The sequence below is a fragment of the Leptonychotes weddellii genome, chromosome 12 (genome assembly GCF_054177405.1).
Source record: "Leptonychotes weddellii isolate Sample4059 chromosome 12, ASM5417740v2, whole genome shotgun sequence".
Lineage (NCBI taxonomy): Eukaryota > Metazoa > Chordata > Mammalia > Carnivora > Phocidae > Leptonychotes > Leptonychotes weddellii.
The window spans coordinates 34,122,160-34,142,773 of record NC_138380.1 but is presented as its reverse complement, the minus strand read 5'-3'; the positions used below and the strand labels follow the sequence as shown (position 1 = coordinate 34,142,773).

The 20,614-nt window shown below is 36.4% G+C and overlaps 1 protein-coding gene across 6 annotated transcripts in view; it reads right to left on the bottom strand.

Moving 5' to 3' along the window:
* IMMP2L (inner mitochondrial membrane peptidase subunit 2) overlaps positions 1 to 20,614 on the bottom strand; it is a 750,329-nt gene that overhangs the window by 677,782 nt on the left and 51,933 nt on the right. For all 6 annotated transcript variants that reach the window (XM_081800240.1, XM_081800245.1, XM_081800244.1 and 3 more), the window contains exon 4: positions 12,594 to 12,697. In XM_081800240.1, the coding sequence (XP_081656366.1) occupies positions 12,594 to 12,697 (104 nt within the window). The remainder of the gene's footprint in view (positions 1 to 12,593; positions 12,698 to 20,614) is intronic.

Genomic DNA, 20,614 nt, shown 5'->3' with positions numbered 1-20,614 from the left:
GAGTCCCGCATGGGGCTCCCTGCTCGGCAGGGAGTCTGCTTCTCCCTCTGACCCTCCCCCCTCTCATGTGCTCTCTCTCTCATTCTCTCTCTGTCAAATAATAAATAAAATCTTTAAAAAAAATAATAAAATAATAAAATAAAATAAAAATCTACATACAATAAATGTGTTTAAAAAATCATACCACTCTGAAATTAACTAAAAACATCACTCCCCTCCATTTCTAGAGTAAAAGTGAGTATTCAAAGATAATTGCAGGAGGTTAAGTTCATTAGCCAATATTCCTCTAACACCTAAGGCAGTTTTCTGATTTTTTTTTCAGTATGATCTTATTACTGCCTAATTATTCATATTGCTTTTCTTCCTTTTTGTTCAACTGAAATTCACTGGAGCAGTTTAACCTTTCATTTAGAATCATTAAATATACCCCCCTCCTTCACTGATAATTGGCCTTTTTCTTTATTAACTGATATCCCCTCTTGATTTATTATACATCTTTTTTGCCAAATCTGGATCCATTCTGTTAATACATTTTTTACCTTCCTTCAACTCAATTAACACACTGTCATGGTTACCAAAACTTTCCTATTATTTCTTCAAGTTCTCATTGCACTTTAAAGATCCTCTAGTAGAATAATGAATTTTTAATAAATCTGGAATATTTTAATGATTCTTCTTTAATTCTATAATGAAATTTACGTGAGACATACTACTCACACTGAAATGTTTCCTACTGTTTTGTCATAACACTCTACAGTAACTTTTCAGCAATCCAAATACACAAATCTTTGCAATGTAACGTATGACCTCTAAAAGCACAAAAAGCCATATTATAATTATCATATCCATAGCCAAATCCAAATGAGCCAGCTTCTTTGTCAGCAATTTCAACATCCATACAATTTTTAATAAAGTGAAACTTATATTTGTGGTGCCTTCAGTAAATATTAACATGACCTCAGAATGTGAGTAAACCTGTCACTACATTATGCAAGGAGTAATCTTTCATAATACAGGGCATTGAGGCTTCTTATTAATGGAAATAAACAGCAAGAAACAACAACAGCAAAAAAAGGATTCCTGTTCCCTTCCTGGACAGAAATGTTTTCCTGAGCTCCAAAGCACAGATAAAGTTTGGCAACTGTTGTTTAAGCCCTTTCCCTTTCTTATCAGCCACAGCCACATTTCCCAGCCACTGCCACCTCCACTCCCCAAACACAGTGCCTTTCTCTATAAAAGGTAAAGAAAAATGGGAGGGTAACTACTGACCTTGGATCGAATAAGATGATGTTTAAGTTTTGAGATTCCTTCCACATCTCCAGGACCTAACTATGAAACAGAATATGGGCTCTAGCATTTCTTATAAGAGCAAGTGAACAGAGTGTTTACTGGTAGGAAGTGCATCGTAAGTTGACAAAACAGATATAACCAGGACAAGATTAACTATTAGAGTCTTAATAACTCAACTCCGGAGTAAATTATAAGCAGTGAAGAAATGTAAGATTTCTTCAGCTTTCTTACTTTAAATAATTTTAAGCAAGCGAGAAAGGATTTTGCTCTCATCCTCTTGTAAAACACCTGCCTGCCAACTTTTAATTTCTCCAATCATTTCCACTGAAGACATAATCTTAATAAGCACAGATTCATTTGATGCTGTTGACCAAAAGAACCTTGGTGTTCAAAGTCTCCTTATCCATTCTAAAACTTCTGTGTAAGGTGCCAACATGGCTTCTTTTCTTTCAAAAATTTCAAATTGGTTTTGACTCTAGCTTCAAAAGTATGCAAAAATCTGCATTTTTATGATATTCTGAGTGATTGATTCTTATGGCCAGCTCCTCAAAACTCTTGTCATGCAATCTTAAAATGGAAGAGACCTTAGAGATCAACTAGTCTATACTTCATATTTTGCAGATGCTAAAACTGACACAAAGAATAAATTAAGATAACCGGTCTAAGGTCACACAGCCAGTTAACAAGTAATGCAGCTGGAAGGAGAAGCAAGATCTCCTCAAGCTTTGACCTGTATTTTGTACCAGGAAACTGACAGGTAGAGGCTGACAGAGTTGTTTTATGAAAAAGAAAATAATACCTAAATAAAATCAGTATTTGCAAATCCTTATAAGAATGCTTGTAAGAATCTTTTGTAAAAGTTCATTTTCCTTTTCCATACATTTTAGGGGTACTATTAGAACTGCTTATAATTTTTAATTGCTTAACACAATTTTCTACTGCCACTATAACAAATTAAAGCAAACTTAGGGGTTTGAAACAGCATCCATTCATTAACTCTCCATTCTCTAGGACAGAAGTCCGGCAGGTTTGGCTGGGTACTCTGCTTTGGGTCCCAGAAAGCCAAAATCAAGGTGTCAGCTGCTCTGGGCCCTTATCTAGAGAATGGGCGAGAATCTACTCCCAGGCTTATAAGGTTGTTGGCAAAATTCAATTCCATACAGTTATAGGACTAAGGTCCTGATTCATTTGCTGGCCTTTGGCCAGAGGTTATGCTCAGCTTCTAGAGGTAGTACACTTCTCTCTGCTCAGGGCCCCTGAATCTACAAAGCCAGCAATAATGCTCCAAATCCTTCCTGCATTTGGATCTCCCTGATGTTTTTTTCTACATCTCCCTCATTTCAGCTTCTGCTTTTAAAGACTCATGTGATTAAATTGGACCTGGATAATGGAGGATAACCTCATCATTTTAAGGTCAGCTGAAGGTCAACCTTAATTACATCTGCAAAGTCCTTTTGGCAGTGCAAGGTCACATATTCATGGGCATGATATCTCATCATATTCACTGTCCTGGTGATTAGGTTATAGAATCTTCTCGGAAACCAAAATTCTGCCTACTATACTTAGCACCTATTTTATTTTATTTTATTTTTTTAAGATTTTATTTATTTATTTGACAGAGAGAGACAAAGCGAGAGAAGGAACACAAGCAGAGGAGTGGGAAAGGGAGAAACAGGCTTCCCGCAGAGCAGGGAGCCCGATGTAGGGCTCGATTCCAGGCCCCTGGGATCACGACCTGAGCCGAAGGCAGATGCTTAAGGACTGAGCCACTCAGGCGCCCCGCACCTATTTTATTAATAAAATAAATCACTTAAGGAAATGTGACTGGTTTTAGTTTTTTTAAGATTTATTTATTTTGAGAGAAAGAGTACGCGCATGCACAGAAAAGGGGCAGAGGGAGAAGAAGAGGGAAAGAATCTCAAGCAGACTCCCCAAAGAGAGCACAGTCCAGCATGGAACTCAATCTCACAATCCTGAGACCATGACCTGAGCTGAAATCAAGAGTCAGACACTTAACAGACTGAGCTACCCAGACGCCCCAAGGAAATGTGACTTTTTTTTTTTTAACAGATCCATATTGTTCACACTTAACTCTAACAAAAACATTACTTTTCAACCCCATATATTTATATATCTGTTTCCAGTAATGTCTCAGATCAGCCCTGTTGGTGTCCAATGCCAACCCCTGTACCAACCACAGGGCCAGCTTCGTAAGGATGTGACCAGTGCAGTCACACATGGGTCTGAGGCTCAGACAGACCACAATCTTGGGGTTTAATGCTCTGCAGCTGCCATCTTAAAATTCCTACCACTTGGAATGTGTTTGAGAAGTGAAGTCCAATAGGACAATACAGCAAATGCTAGGGGGTTGTCGTCTGAAAAGGAGTATATTTCTCTTTCATTTTTGAAGAATAGTTCAAATAGGTACAAAATTCTAGGCTGGAATTTTTTTTTCCTTTAGCACTTTACAGATAATATTCAGTTATCTCCTGTCTCCCATTGGTTAAGAAGTCAGCTATCTTTTTGCTTCTTTGAAGATAATATGCCTTTTTTTTCTTCTCAAGATTTTTCTATTTTTCTTTGGCTTTCAGTGGTTCGACTACCATGTGCCCTAAATGTGTTTTTTCATTGTATTTATCCTGATCAGGTTTGTAGTGCTTCTTGATTCTATATGTTGATGTGTTTCATAAGTTATGGAAAATGCGGGGTACCTGGGGGGGCTCAGTCAGTTAAGGGTCTGTCTGCCTTCAGCTCAGGTCATGATCCCAGGGTCCTGGGATTGAGTCCCACATCGGGCTCCCTGCTCAGCGGGGAGTCTGCTTCTCCCTCTGCTGCTCCCCCTGCTCGTGTTCTCTCTCTCTCTCTGTGTCAAATAAATAAATGAAATCTTTAAAAAAAAAAAAGTCATGGAAAATGCTTGGCCTTTATTCAGATATTGCTTCCTCTGCCCCACTGTCTCTTTCCTCCTCCTCTTCTGCTACTCCAATTAGATGGACAACAGCCTTTTTCACTATGTGCTAAACAGACCTCTTGCACTATTCATTGTATGTCACAATCTTGTATCCCTCCATACTCCAGGGTAGAGATTTTCTCACTGACCTTTCACCCTGTTCACGAATCCTCTCCACGGCTGTATCTAATTTGCTGTCAACCTCATCAACTGAGTTCTTGTCTTCAGGTATACTAGTTTTCATTTCTAGAAGTCCTTTTGATTTTTTTTATAGATTCTGATTCTCTGATGAAGTTATCCATCTTTTCATCAATTTTTTAATATATTGATAATTATTTTATAGCCCATATCTGATCATTCCAACAGCTAGACCACTAGGAGGTTATTTCTATTATTTATTGTTTTATTTTGTTTTGTCTTGGTCCTGGCTTCTGACATGCATGGTGATTTTTTATTGAATGCCAGGTGTTGGGTACAAAACATGACATCTCTTGCTTCAGCATGATGACTTTGCATGATGTCTCTTGCTTCTGGCAAAGACAGTTTAAGTAAAGGCAGATCACATTAGAATCAGGATTGAGTTTATCAGCGGCTGCATCTCAATTTTTGTAAGCTATGGTCTATTTCTAGTTCTCCCTAACTCCTAGGATATACCCTTCAAGGGTCCCAATTAAAAGTATAGAGTATTTTACCAGAGTCCTGCCTCGTCCTCCTTGAATTCTAGTTTGACTCACTAGCAGTATAAAACTGTCAAAGATTCTACTCAGCATCTCACTATCTTAGCTGCCACTCTTTGGCTTCTCAGTCTCACAGCCTGTGGTGCTTACAAAGTGACAAATAACCCAAGATAAAAAGTGGCACCGAATACAGGGTGCACCTCAATGTGGTTCTCTTCACTCTGGGATCTTTGCCCTTTGACAGAGCTACAATGCATGTAGATTTTTTTTTTTAATGCAGCTTTCTCATGTTTCTCAGTATGGGCCTTAGTTTGAAATAAACTAGTCTATCACAGATGAAAATGGAAATCAGATATTGCTTGATCTTAGTAGCCTATCTATATATGTATCTATATCTTAATAGTTCCAGGAGAATTTAAAACAGGTTGGCCTACCTACATAACAGTTTATTTTTCTGAGTTACGGTTACCATTTCAAACTTAAATTGTCTGCTTCTCCAAAATACTTATTTCTCTGTTACAATTATTATTTAAGCTTATATTCAAAATGCTTCTCCTTAAGAGTTCAATCTGACTCAATACATATATAATATGTATTTGGGAGCTCCTTTATAAATGCTTCCCTGAAATTTTTTTTCTTTTTTTTTTTTTTAATAAAAGTCACAGTGTTCTCAGATACTGGATTTTTTCACAGTAAAAATAAAACAGTTACAACATAAGTAACCATTTACAATAAAACAGTTACAAACATAAGTACCTACTATTTCATAGAATGTTGCCTGTATAACTTTGTTCTTTGACAATTTCCAGTTATGGCTCAAAGGATATAAGATTTAGGAAATGGGTTGAGCAGAAGCCATGAATATCTCCTATAGCTATATTACCATAAAATCTCGATAATTCAAAATTGAAATTTATGATCACTGAAACATTTCCTAGCTCAAAACTAAGAAAATGTTTTGTTGCATAATTAAATGTGTAACACTTGTGGAAGCAGTTTACCCTACTCAGGAAAGCAAATTGATATTAAGGACTACCTTAAAGGCACCAACTTTTTGTATGCCTATGAAGAGCAGTTACAAAATCAGTTTAATCTCTATCAAATAAAAGCAATAAATACTTACACTGTCTCATTTTTTTAAAGCATCATTTGTAAACATACTTAGTAATGACTGTAAACTACAATGCGTAATTGAAAGTGCTGAAAACTAAATCTCTCATCAAAATAAACTCAAACTGGATTTCACTGTCCACCATTTTTACAGCCAATTAATTTTAAAAGAAGAAGGAGGAGGAGGGGGAGAAGAAGAAGAAAAAGAAAAAGAAAAAAATAAGATAAAAAAGTTTGCTTATAGAACCTTTCTTTCAAAGTCATGGTCTTCGTAATTTTGTGTTCCTGAAATATACAATATTACCTACAAACTCAGAAAAATATTTGGCTATAAACAAAAAAAAATTAGGAATGAGTACAGATTAAACAGATAAGCATCCACAATTATATTCTTCCAGCTCAACAGATAACTGGCTTTTAATACGATTAAAGGTCATCATTCTCAGTATTATCATTGCTCTGAGCATTTGTTCAAAACCTGAATTTGGTTTTTTAGCAGATTAATTTACCTTGGTGGATTAAGGGATCTTTAAAGATTTACAAGCACTCAAGACACAAAGGAACTAGCACCTTTCATTTTTTTTTCAAAGGCTCAATTCTATTTCATCTATTTCCCTGGCTGAAAGCTTCATAACTTTTTGCTCACATTCACTGCTGAAAATGTAGCCATCATAGTGGCCATCTGTCAGAAAACAGCAATTAGTTTAGCATGTCACAAACCAGCTGCAGAAATTGTATGCACACTATATGTTCATAATAGTGTCTTATTGCTATTAATGAAGAGACTACATTTCATGAACCACTGTATCAAAATTCATTACAGAAATGGGGATAATATGATAGATGCTGAGATAATAAGGCCTGCTTGACTTCTTCGCTAAGAATGAGTAAGTGTCCTCAACCAAACCACCACCACAATATATAGAGGAATTATAGTTTGAAAGTTAAGAACACAGGATTTGATGAGAGGCACTTCAAAACTTTGCTTTTCCATTTACTAGCTGTTATGTCCTTAAGCAAGTTACTTAACCTCTCTATACCTCATTGTTCTCATCTATAAAATAGGAATAACAGTACCTACTTGTGGGGGGTGGTTAAAATAAGGATTAAATAAAAATGAATATAGAACTCTTAGCCTAGTGACTGGAAAATAAAAAACAGTCAATACATATTTAAAAAACTGTTGTGGGGGTGCCTGGCTGGCTCAGTTGGTTGAGTATGTGCCTCTTGATCTCAGGGTCATGAGTTCAAGCCCCATACTGGACGTGGAGTCTACTTAAAAAACAAACAAAAAAACTGTTGTGGATACCTTTTTTTCTCTCTCTCATAGACTGCATGTCTTTTTTCATTGTCTTTGGACCTGATCACCCCAATACTCTTACCAAAACGAAGTGTTTAGCTATCTTGGGGAGTCTGCCTTTGCTTCAGAGCAACTACCTTAGTATTTTTCCACCCCAGACTTTAGGATCTCACATTAGCTCACCTTAGACACACTCCAGGAAAGCAGCAGTGGCTGATGGGAAAAGATTTAGACACAGTGATGTCTGTCCAATAGAAATAGAGTGCGTGTCACATGTTTAATTTTGAATTTTCTACTAGCCACGTTAAAAAAAGAAAAAGAGGGGTGCCTGGGTGGCTCAGTTGTTAAGCATCTGCCTTCGGCTCAGGTCATGATCCTGGAGTTCTGGGATCGAGCCCCGAAATCAGGCTCCCTGCTCCGCGGGAAGCCTGCTTCTCCCTCTCCCACTCCCCCTGCTTGTATTCCCTCTCTCACTGTGTCTCTCTCTGTCAAATAAATAAATAAAATCTTTAAAAAAAAAAAAGAAAGAAAAAGAAACCTTTAAGTTAATTTTAATAATGTATTTTATCTGACTGAATATACCTAAAATATTATCATTTTAACAAGGGGCAGTAACCACTTTAGCTGCTCAACAGCCACATTTGCCTGCTACGTCAGACAGGACAAGTTCAGAGTTAAGTGGACCTGGATTCGCATTCTGGCTCTGCTATTCACTTGCTATTTACTTGCTAAATCTCATTTTCACTGTGTTAAAAATAACCATTTCCAGATATTGTTATGAGAATTAAGTAAAAATGGCATACACACAGTGCATGGCACAATGCCTGATACACAGGGGTGCTCATTAAATGAGAATTTCCCCACCCTCACCTTCTACTCTAGAACTGAACATGGGCTCAGTATCGTATTATCTGTGACCCGGCCTTAGTTCCCTCTCTTCTATCTGTACTATAAACTTTAGCCTTTCCCCCATCTGCATGGCTCTCCATGGCTCTCCCGCCTTGCTTTCTAGCAGCAGTAAACGTGACTGTGTGGACTTCTGGAAGCCATGGGGTCTCCTAGTCGTGACCCAAGTATGTGATCCTCAGAAACCAAAATGACTTAGGTGAGAGAGTTTCCTTCTCTGGCCTTGTCTCCTCCGCCCGGAGCTTACCACAACTACGGCTTCCCCAGCAAGTGCCATCAATAGCAATGTCTCCACTGGAACATACACCGACCTGAAACTTCTAAAGGTAAGGATTTTTCTACAAAATAAGTGTCAAGATCAAAAAAGACAAAGAACAAATGAGGAACTATCACAGATTGGAGGAGACTAGAGAGATTAAAAAATCAAAATGAAATATGGGATCCTGTGTAGGATCTTGGTGCAGAAAAAAGACCTTGGTGGAAAAACTGGTGAAACTCCCATAAGGTCTGTGAGTTAGTTAATAGTACTGTATCAGTGTCAGCTTCATCTCAGTAATTGTACCATGGTAATGTACAATGTTAATTTAGGGGGGTATAAGATGAAGAGTCTGCTGATCTACTAGATAACATGGTGACTACAGCTGATAACACTGTATTCTTTCATTGAAATTTGCTAAGAAAGTAGAACTTAAATGTTCTCACACACAAAAGGTAAATATGTAAGGTGACAGATGTGTTAATTAACTCAGTGGGGTGAATCCTATCACTATACACACACATACACACACACACACAGACACATTTATACATCAATAAAGATGAAAAAAAAACATTGGAAGTTATATGGGAATTCTCTATACTATTTTTATGACCTTTCTTGAGGTCTAATAACATTTCAAAATAAAAAGCTAAAAAACATTTAAGTGTGATTATTTGAAACTTTATTGTGAAGGCACCTCTGTCCCAGTGGATTTACCAACGGATATGTCACTGTAAATATGCTACTTATGTTAAGCCTATTGCAATAAGGCCATCACACAAGTTAATGAAAAGTCAATTCCAAGGTATCGAAAATCCACCTTAATCACCACTATTAGTTCGCAAATCCACTAAGAGTGTATGATGTCACCTACATACGCTCAGTAATACCAAGGACCTGACGACAGCAAATAATGTTTTATGTGACGAGTAATGTTATTAAATAAATATATTTTTTTATTTAACGTTACCGAATAACATGCTTAAACATTAGCTCCACTGAGACTAACTTTTCACAGAAAGAAAGTGACAAGAAAAGATAAGGAAGAGATGCAAAGAAGCATATACTAATATGTACCCCCTCAGTCCTTCCACGCTTTAGGGAACAGCCTATGTCAATAAGTTCCGAACAAAACCCACTGCAATAGAAAAGAAAGTCTGTTCTACTACAGCATGTGTTTCTGCAACATGAATCAGCTCACAGGGACTATGGAGAAAGGGTTTCAGTATAAAGCAGAAGCTGCATTAGTTCATATGGAATTTTTTCCAAGATCAGTAATGCGTTGCCTCTTTAATAATAGCAACTGAAGGCTAAGTACGCTAATGGCAATAAGCCAGGAAGGAATCAGTACTATATATTCAATCCTTCTCTTACAAGTGCTTACTGAAAGGTTAACTCTGATCTTTGTTTTAAATATATATACATGTAAATAAATAAATAAAGTAAGGTAACACTGACCAATGAGCAGAGGATACGCCTCTGGTATCAGTACATTTTGTACAAAGCTTGCAATCTTCTATTTGTAACTTCTGATGAAAATGTCCCTCTGCCCTTGTATACATAGACAAGTTCAACCCTTCCTTACATTGCCTTCAAGTTACCTTCAGCTTTGTCATTTTAAATAAATCCTACATTTACTGCAATGCTTATTTATAAAAAATTTCATGTCGTTTAAACTGTGCTAGCAGTTTTATTGAATTGTTATTGTTTTCATTAGTGCTCTAGTTACAAAGTTGCATTAGCCCTACTACTTTATGAATTTGCAAACTGCAATTTTCCAGAAATGTACATATAATATTATAATTAAAATGCTGTATTTCCACATACATTGAATATATAAAACACTGTCCCAGGATATTTTTTAAATATAAATTGTCTTACTACCTTATTCCCAAAGATTTAATGTATCAATGAAATGTGCCATATCCTTTTGTAAACAGAATGACAAACTACAGTTTCTATTTAGCCTTAAATTCAAATTTAGTCACGCATTTCTTGAATTACACATTTCTTAAATAGAATGTTCTGATATAATAATGATAATTATCTCTAAGTTAAAACCAGACTGATACATTTTGTAAGAAAAGCAAATATTCGGTGTTGACATGAATTAAATATATACTCATGAACATTGATCAAACCAACATCAATCTTTTCAAATGAAGCAGTTATAAAATGTATAAAATAATAAGGACATTTAGAAAGCATTTTTGCTCATAAAACTAAAAAGATACTTTGAATGTCTTTTATACAGTATTACATCATGCTAAAAAAGAATTTAGCAAAAGACTTCTTCCTTTCTCAAAAAAAAAAGTCATTGCTTAATGATTATTTGTTGTTAAATAACAACACCAATCACTAAGCATTCTTTTATGTAAATGGCTCCTTCTAGCAACAAGCATTATAAAAGAAAATTTGCGTTATTTGTACATGTCAGAGATACAGCACATAATTAACTCATTAAAAATACAGCTCAACCCAAGGAGCTATAATTTATTATATCAACCCCAATTTAGATATACTATTTTTAAATTAATTTATATAATAAATATTAATTAGTTTAATATTTACATAAGAGAATAGTGTTCTCTTTTTCACATAGTCCATGATATGCTAGCATACTTTTATAGACCCATGCAACCCTGAATTTCAAGGAGCCTTTTTTTTTTCCCCAATTACCTATTCAGATTTACTTGCTTAGAGATAGCCAGCGTGTTTCTCTTGGGAAAAAAAAAAAACTGCACAGTTGTCTGCTTATGGTGTGACCTCTTTCACTTGGGTGGGTATCCTCTCCATCACCGACTAAGTGAGAATGTAACCTTGTCAAACCAAAGGCAAAAGAATAATGAGCACACAACAGGCTAACCCAGCATGGAAAAGGTTGTTAAGGAGGTTGCAAAAAAAGTACTCTGAATGACAAAATAAAAGTAGAGTCCAAAGAGTAGGTTAATATTAAAGAAAGCACTCAAGAACATGAGAAGCATTTAATCCCCATCCTTGGATGTCTGCCATACAAAACCTCACTCAAATGTATTTATTTTATTAGTTACTAATCAGATTTAGTTAATATGTTTTCAAATGAATCCTGGTAAAACAGGCTTGAAGGAGACACATTTATGAAACGTCTATTTCCACAAAGGGCTAGCCAAAGGTTAAGTATGGACAAGCAGATCACGTTTTATGTTTACCAAACAATTATATTCTCATCCAACAAAAAAACAATCATTCCAATTAAAGAAAAAGAAATATAAATTGGAAGTCTTCACCAAACACCAGGATTTTACTAACGTTAAAACAAATGACAGTAACTGCTATATTAATTGCTACCCCGATGCACTAACTACCATCACAGGGAAGCATAGGAAAAAATTTTTATAAGTAGCTGAAACCAGAAGAAATCAGGCAAGTTCTGTTACAGGCTCCTCAGTGTGAATTTACTTTTAAAACAAACAAATCTCAAATCTAAACCATTCGAGCACATGCTGGGACTATGTATTATATCATTGCATCAGTTATGCACACTTTGACATTCTTCTTCTACTTTAAGACCGGAATGAAATTCTTGTTCCTGACCAGTCATAATACTTTAACAGAGAAACAGTGCCATCTTTTGGTCCCAAACAAAAGCCTCCAGTCTACTAATCTTCCAAACTGCCTTATTTCAGTTCAATCACTGAGACTTACATAGAAATGTCACTGAATTTCATGTCGCAATTATCAACTTCTAGAAATATTGTGTACCTACACACACTAACAAAAATGAAGTAACATTAAGGTTACTTCCAAGATGCAAAACTTCAGAATAATCCAAACTGATACCAAATACATGTATTTTAGATCATCAATATAATTTCTAATCTACATATCATTAAAGACATTTTACCAAATTCAAGTATGTCAACCAACTGATATATTTTAGACATAAAAGGAAAATCCTTTCTTATAGCATTATTACATTTCAAAATTGATTTTTAAAAATATATTACATTTAAAATGTACCTATTAATTTAATAATTGGCAAATGATATTAACAGCAAATTACCAGTTAAATCAGACAATTATAAATAATTTCATATACAAATATGTTTCTGATTTACTTACACCAATGACACAATGTCACCACGTTGTACTTCAAAATTCCTCATTTTCCAATGGTTCAAAAGCACCACATCAGATGATTGACTCCCCCCAGGATTCAAAGAAGGCTAAAAAATAAGGAGAAAGAGACACATCTATCATTTGTATTTTTCAATCTTCATGGTTCCTTGCACTTCATAGCTCTAGTGCAGTGCAATAAAACATTTCTAATATAGTAGCTTTCAATAAATTGCTGTTCTAAAGTAACTGCCAATGATGAGTTTTCAAAAAGACTCATCGGTATTCTTCACAGGTGAACCAGGGGAAAAATACATTACCAATATCTACTTGAAAGGAAAATGTGCTAGATATTCAAATTTTTACTAAGCTCCAGTAAAGAGGTATGAAAAGCTTTAAGAAGGATTATTTAAAAAAAAAAAAAAAGGAAGAAATGAATCAAACCTCCCAACGGAATATTCAGATGGGATCTAATTCCACAGGAGTGCACATCACTGTTCCATTTGGCAAAAAGAAGAAATAATCTCCAATCAACCAGGGAAACAGCCATATGAAGAAGAAAAGGGAGCAGAAGGAACAAGGGATGGGACAATTATGGAAGATGTGGGCATTTCCCATGCTGACCTCTCTCTTCTAGAGAGAGCAGGGAGTGAGGGTCCTGGTCCCAGTTTCAACCTAGTAAGTGACCTTCACCCTAGGATTCAGATGAGTCTAGATGTGCCTAAGGACTGATGGGGCAAAAACTGAGACACATTTGTGTAAGAATTCATCTGAAGGTCGGGAACCATCTAGGCATAAAAATTTGATTGAGGAACCACGAAGCCAACACACCTGTCACTTGGACAGCGGTGCCGAAAAAGCCAGTGAATAGCAAGTCTGAAACCTGAGGTGGGAACAGAGCAAATAAGAAGAGAATAAGAAAAACTGGGAGAGCCTTCTTGCCATTGACCCTCCAGGGTCTCTGAGAATGCCATGAGGGGAAACCACAGTCTCTGTGGCAGCAGGGAAGGTGCCAAACCGCAGCGGAGCCTCTCTGCCCTCACTGACAGGGGCAGCACGAAGAGACAGGCACAGCCCAGGGCAGGAGCCAGGAAAACTGCATGCCACACAACAGCCAGCCCCCAGAGCAGAAGTGATACGCTCTCTTTCAAAGATTCCTGGAACTATTCGTAGATTTCCACAAAGCCGATGTGGGCAAAGCTGTAGAAATTTTGTGTGGGGGCAATTACCATGATCTTATTTTTTACTCCCCAGGTTTTCTTGTGGCCAAAATATATTGGACATTTCTGAAGATCTCAAATACTCCCACGGCTTCTATCAACTCTTTTATGTGATAATGCCTAAGTATCTCTATCTTTATTTTTAAATTCTGGGCTACTCCTTTTACTTGACTATCTCATGTAAAATTCAACACAATTAAATGGAATTTGTCATTGTTTCTTACCAAGAAAGGTTTTCTTTCTTACTTTCTTACATCTTATTTATCATTTTCCCAGTCGACCAGCTTAAAATGTTGGTTATCTTTTTACTTCATATCTAACCAATCACCAAGCCAAGGAGTATTGTTCTCTTCACGAAGTCTTTCACTTATGGCCCATCTTTCCTCTTCCCTCGCCCATTAACGTACTTCAAGCACCAATTGTCATATAACTCACCATGTATCTACACTAATCACTTTCACCTTCCACTCAGAAAGGAATGATTCCATTTCTTTCCAGCTATATGATTGTGAGCAAGTTACTTAATTTTATTATGCTTCCATTTCCTTACTAGTAAAGTGGTGATAATTAGTAACTTAGCTAATTAGTAATAATACACAATAATAGCCAATACTGACCAACTGCTTACCATGTGCACTGTTCTATTAATGATAACCAGACAACTGAGTGCTTACCATGTGCAAGGCACTGTTCTAAGAGCTTTACAAATATTAACTTAGTTGGTAAGATCATTCACTTCAAGTGCATAGATAGAACAGTTCTTGACCCATAGACAAGCTCTCAGTAATCTCTATTATTGGTAATACTACATCACAATTTTAATGACAGGTAGTTTTGCGTCCTTCCTCAGGTTCCTCCTCTGGCTCCATAATAAAGAACAGAGCTGAAATAGTAGGATGAATCCAAGGGGCTTTGCTGGGCCATGTGCTAGGGAATGGAGCTTTTGCTATCACACAGTAGGGTTAGATTAAAAATTCAGCTTCCATGTGGGTTCATTCTCTCTCATTCATATTCTCTATCTCCCTCTCTGTCTTCGAGTTTAGAATCTTGTGAGTCCTTTTCCCTTATTTCTTTCGATTTTTCCTCCTATACAACTGAGGTAATAAAGGTGGCCTAGGGGGAGCCCATCTGAACCACAAAGAGAAAATCTCCTTCTCATTGAACTTTCACTGGGTTTGTTTCTTTCCCTTGCCATCAGATTAGTGAAGAACAAAAGTGATTTAGCAATTTCTGACTGTTCTTCCTTAGTCTCTTTTATCAGTGTTTTTCAAAAGTTTGTGACCACCACTTATAATGAGATATGCATTTTACACACATGCACAAACACACAATTCTGAACAAAATTTCACAAGACAGTAATTACTGATATTTTCTATTCTCCCCTAATCTGTTTTGAAAATTCTGTCTATAACCAACCATATTAAGTTCACATCCACTGTCCTGATTTTGCAACCTACTAGTAAGTTGCAATCCACATTGCTAAAATCATAGCTTTAGACAATTCTTCTTCAACCATTACCCTATGAAGCCTGCATTTTTCCAGAATTCTACCTTTAGTTCATTCATTCCTATTTTTAAATTCTTTCCCTGAAAAATCTCATCAGCATTCTCAGTTGCAAATACCACCTATACCAATGACTTCTAAATGCATAGTCCCAAAATCACTTCCTCCTCAATCCACAGCACTTCACACTACAGTACGTGCATACTGTAATGTAATTTTTGCTTACCTGTCTGTCTCCACAACTGAGCAAGAAGCATTTTTTATCCATCATGGTAACCCATAGTTAGATTTATACTCCCAACACCAACTACTTCTCTGAGATACAGCTCATAGCTTTAAGTGGTTGCTGGGCATCTCATCTGATCAAGTCATTCCCCTACTTTAAAGCCTTCACTAACTTCCTAACACTACCAACATGACTGGCTTCAAGATCAAAATCAAGACACACATGATCTGCAGGACCCTATCAATCCCCACTTACCATAGTTCCTACCAGTTAAATTAAACCATAAGTAGGTTATTCACTCACACTTCCAAGGCTTCATATAAGCAAATATTTCTGCCTGAAATGTTGTCCCCTCTTTCCACCTTCTGCCATCTTGTTAACTCACACAGCAAAACAACATTTGCGTCTCATGAGGCAATTTCACAGGAATTCTTTCCTAACCTTCATCTCTCCTTCTCCCCATTCCCAGCTTCAGCGTCCATTAGGTGATCAAAACTCTCAAGTTCCCCGTCACCAAGCTGTGATCATTTCTATCACAGCATATTTAAATGTGTTTTGTAATTATTGCCTTGTCTCTCTTTCCAAGAGTCTGTAAGCCTTTTGAGAATATGTTGTTTCTTATGTCTCTGTTCTTGACACCTAGGCACATAGGGTGATTAATAATTTTCAGGGGAAAGAATGAAAAATATCAATTATTGAAATTCCCAAAAACTTCCCAAATTAACATGCCCAGAAGAGAGATCATATTCCACTCCAGCTCCCAATTCTATTTCTGTATTCCCCTCCTTACTTAACAGTATCACCATTCACCCTGCTCCACAGACTAAAATACTCTTGCGTCAGCCCCATTTTCTTACTCTCCCTTACTCTCATCATCCGACTGTTCCTCTGCCCATAATACCTTTCCCCTACTTGGAAAATTCTATTTATCTCTCAAAGCACAGCTTGGATGGTGACTTCTGTGTGAAGCCTTAAACAAACAAACAAACAAACACCTGCAGTTTCCTTGTAGAAATTAGGAAATTACATCCTGGTGCTCTAAGCCCAAAGACAAAAGAATCCCCAAGGACTCAAATCTTGACACTTGGATTCATCTTTCCCTTCGAGGATTACTCATCAACCAGCTTTTCTTTTTTTTTTTTTTTTTAAAGATTTTATTTATTACACAGAGAGAGCACAAGCAGAGGGAGAGGGAGAAGCAGTCTCCCTGCTGAGCAAGGAGCCCGATGTGGGGCTTGATCCCAGGACCCTGGGATCATGACCTGAGTGAAGGCAGACGCGTAACCGACTGAGCCACCCAGGCGTCCCTCAACCAGCTTTTCTAACTCCAATTGTTAGAACCAAAAGGTAATGAGTTGTAAACAAAAGATCTATGTAGGGAAAAAAATCCCAGAAGGAAGCATGTCTAATTTCTAACAGTAAAATATTAGGATCATCAGTCAACACAAAGAAGACCTCATTTGATTTTATAAAGGAAACAACAGAGTTTTCTTTTACCTTTCCTCTCCTCTACAAGGTTACATTTAATCATTCCCCCATCTGTGCTCCCTTAGCTATTTAGGTTAACTTCAATGATACTTCTTAAAACCTTGTTATAGGTACCTGCCTACACATATAACTTTTTCACTAAAATGTAAGCTTTTCAGCTACAGAAATCATGTCTTACCCATGTTTGTATGCCCAGAAGAAGGGCTGGAAAATAGTATTTCTATACTTTAAAGTTTAAAATATTAAAGGTTTTTAAAAGCATTTTTAAATAAGATGGTTCCTAGGCAATGTACATTATCTAAACAATGTATACATTTCTTTCAGTAAAAACATATTCTAGGTAATCTAGTAAGAAATCTTTTGTGCTGCATCAAGTTAGGCAATTTAAACACTAGGAATAAAGTTGAACAGTGCTTTATTATTATGCATAATGAAATAATGCTAACGTAGTATTCATTATGTGAAATAGAATAAAACAGAATAAAATTTTCACAACAGAATAAAATTTTTTCTTTACTGTTCATTTATGAGTAAGAAAAATTTTCTTAAATTGGGAAACTGTTCTACAGGACTATAACAACCATAGCTCTTTGTACTTCAATTTAAAAACTTATTAAAAAGAAAAAAGCACTTTAGTTCCTGACTTTCCTAAAACAACTTTGAGAAGAAAAATAATGCACTAACTCCAAAATGAAAAATTTATATGAAAATGAAGAAAATTTCATTCAAATAATGTTATTTCAGAAAAATTAGTAAGTCATGTTATTACTTAGAAATTTTACATCTCACATTCCCTTGCGGGAATGGCAGTTTATGCTTCAGACAGAGCAAGTAATCTTTTCAAATCAAAGAAGTTATACACATGAAATCTAAATTAAAAGTCATAAACTTTCAGAGACTCATGTAACCGGAGTCTATATTTTCTTGTCATATTGTTACTACCTTAAATCTAGATTCACCAAGACAACAACAAAATTATAACCAACTCAAGACAATCAACTTTGGAAGTAAGAAACCTCAGAGAATATTTAATCTAGGAGTTTCCACCTCCATTTCAAAATGTGTGACTGTGTTAGATGTTCCTCCTAGTAGTCAAGGAGATTTCCAATAGTAAGGGGGAAAACACTGATAATCATTGGGATTACAAACCCCACAGCTGTTCTGCCCATTTGTTCTTCAGTGACTTTCATCTTCAAACTCAATCTACTTGTGGGCTTCTCCATCGAGCATTAAGGCTAAAAATCAACAACTTACCCAAAACCAGACAAAGACCCCACCAAAAAGAAGAATTACAGACCAATATCCCTGATGAACATGGATGTAAAAATTCTCACCAAAATATTAGCCAATAGGATCCAACAGTACATTAAAAGTATTATTCACCATGACCAAGTGGGATTTATTCCTGGGCTGCAAGGGTGGTTCAATATCCGCTAATCAATCAGTGTGCTACACTACATTAATAAAAGAAAGGACAAGAACCATGTGATCCTCTCAAAAGATGCAGAAAAAGCATTTGACAAAGTACAGCATCCTTTCTTGATTAAAACTCTTCATGGTGTAGGGATAGAGGGAACATACCTCAATATCATAGAAGCCATATATGAAAAGCCACAGCAAATATTCTCAATGGGGAAAAACTGAGAGCTTTTCTCCTAAGATCAGGAACACAGCAGGCATGTCTACTATCACCACTGCTGTTCAACATAATACTAGAATTCCTAGCCTCAGCAATCAGACAACAAAAAGAAATAAAAAGCATCTGAATCGGCAGAGAAGAAGCCAAACTCTCACTCTTTGCAAATGACCTGATACTTTATGTGGAAAATCCAAAAGACTCCACCTCAAAATTATTAGAACTCATACAGGAATTCAGCAAAGTGGCAGGATATAAAATCAATGCACAGAAATCCATTGCATTTCTATACACTAACAATGAGACAGAAGAAAGAGAAATTAAGGAGTCGATCGTATTTACAATTTCACCAAAACCATAAGATACCCAGGAATAAACCTAACCAAAGAGTCAAAGCATCTGTACATGGAAAACTATAGAACACTCATAAAAGAAATTGAGGAAGACACAAAGAAATGGAAAAACATTCCATGCTCATGGATTGGAAGAAGAGATATTATTAAAATGTCTATGCTACCTAGAGCAATCTATACATTCAATGCAATCCCTATCAAAATACCATCAACTTTTTTCACTGAGCTGGAACAAATAATCCTAAAATTTGCATGGAACCAGAAAAGACCCCAAATAGCCAAAGGAACATTGAAAAGGAAAACCAAAGCTGGTAGCATCACAATTCTGGATTTCAAGCTCTATTACAAAACTGTAATCATCAAGACAGTACAGTACTATCACAAAAACAGACACATAGATCAATGGAACACAATAGAGAACCCAGAAAGGGACCCTCCATTCTATGGTCAACTAATCTTCAAAAAAGCAGGAAAGAATATCCAACAGGAAAAAGACAGTCTCTACACAAATGGTGTTGGGAAAATTGGACAGCCACATGCAGAAGAATCAAACTGGACCACTTTCCTATACCATACACAAAAATAGACTCAAAATGGATGAAAGACCTAAATGTGAGATAGGAATCCATCAAAATCTGAGAGGAAAACACAGGCAGCAACCTCTGCAACCTCGGCCACAGCAATTTCTTGCTATATACATCTCCAAAGGCAAGGGAAACAAAGGCAAAAATGAACTCTTGGAACTTCATCAAGATAAAAAGCTTTTGCACAGCAAAGGAAACAGTCAATAAAATGAAAAGGCAACCCACAGAATGGGAGAAGATATTTGCAAATGTTTTATCAGATAAAAGGCCAGTATCCAAAATCTACAAAGAACTTATCAATCTCAACACCCAAAGAACAAATAATCCGATCAAGAAATGGGCAGAAGACATGAACAGACATTTCTGCAAAGAAGACATCCAAATGGCCAACAGACACATGAAAAAATGCTCAACATCACTCGGCATCAGGGAAATACAAATCAAAACCACAATGAGATACCACCTCACACCAGTCAGAATGCCTAAAATTAACAAGTCAGGAAACAACAGATGTTGGCAAGGATGCGGAGAAAGGGGAACCCTCTTACACTTTTGGTGGGAATGCAAGCTGGTGCAGCCACTCGAAAACAGCATGGAGGTTCCTGAAGAAGTTGAAAATAGAGCTACCCTATCACCCAGCAATTACACTACCAGTTATTTACTCCAAAGATACAAATGTAGTGAACCAAAGGGGCACCTGCACCCCAATATTTATAGCAGCAGTGTCCACAATAGCCAAACTATGGAAAGAACCCAGATGTCCATCTATAGATGAATGGATAAAGAAGAGGTGGTGTATATATATAAATATATGAATATATATATATAATACTACTATATATAGTATGTGTGTGTGTATATATATATATATATATATATATGAATACTACTCAGCCATCAAAAAAATGAAATCTTGCCATTTGCAATTATGTGGATGGAACTAGAGGGTACTATGCTAAGTGAAATAAGTCAATCAGAGAAAGATAATTATCATATGATCTCACTAGTATGTGGAA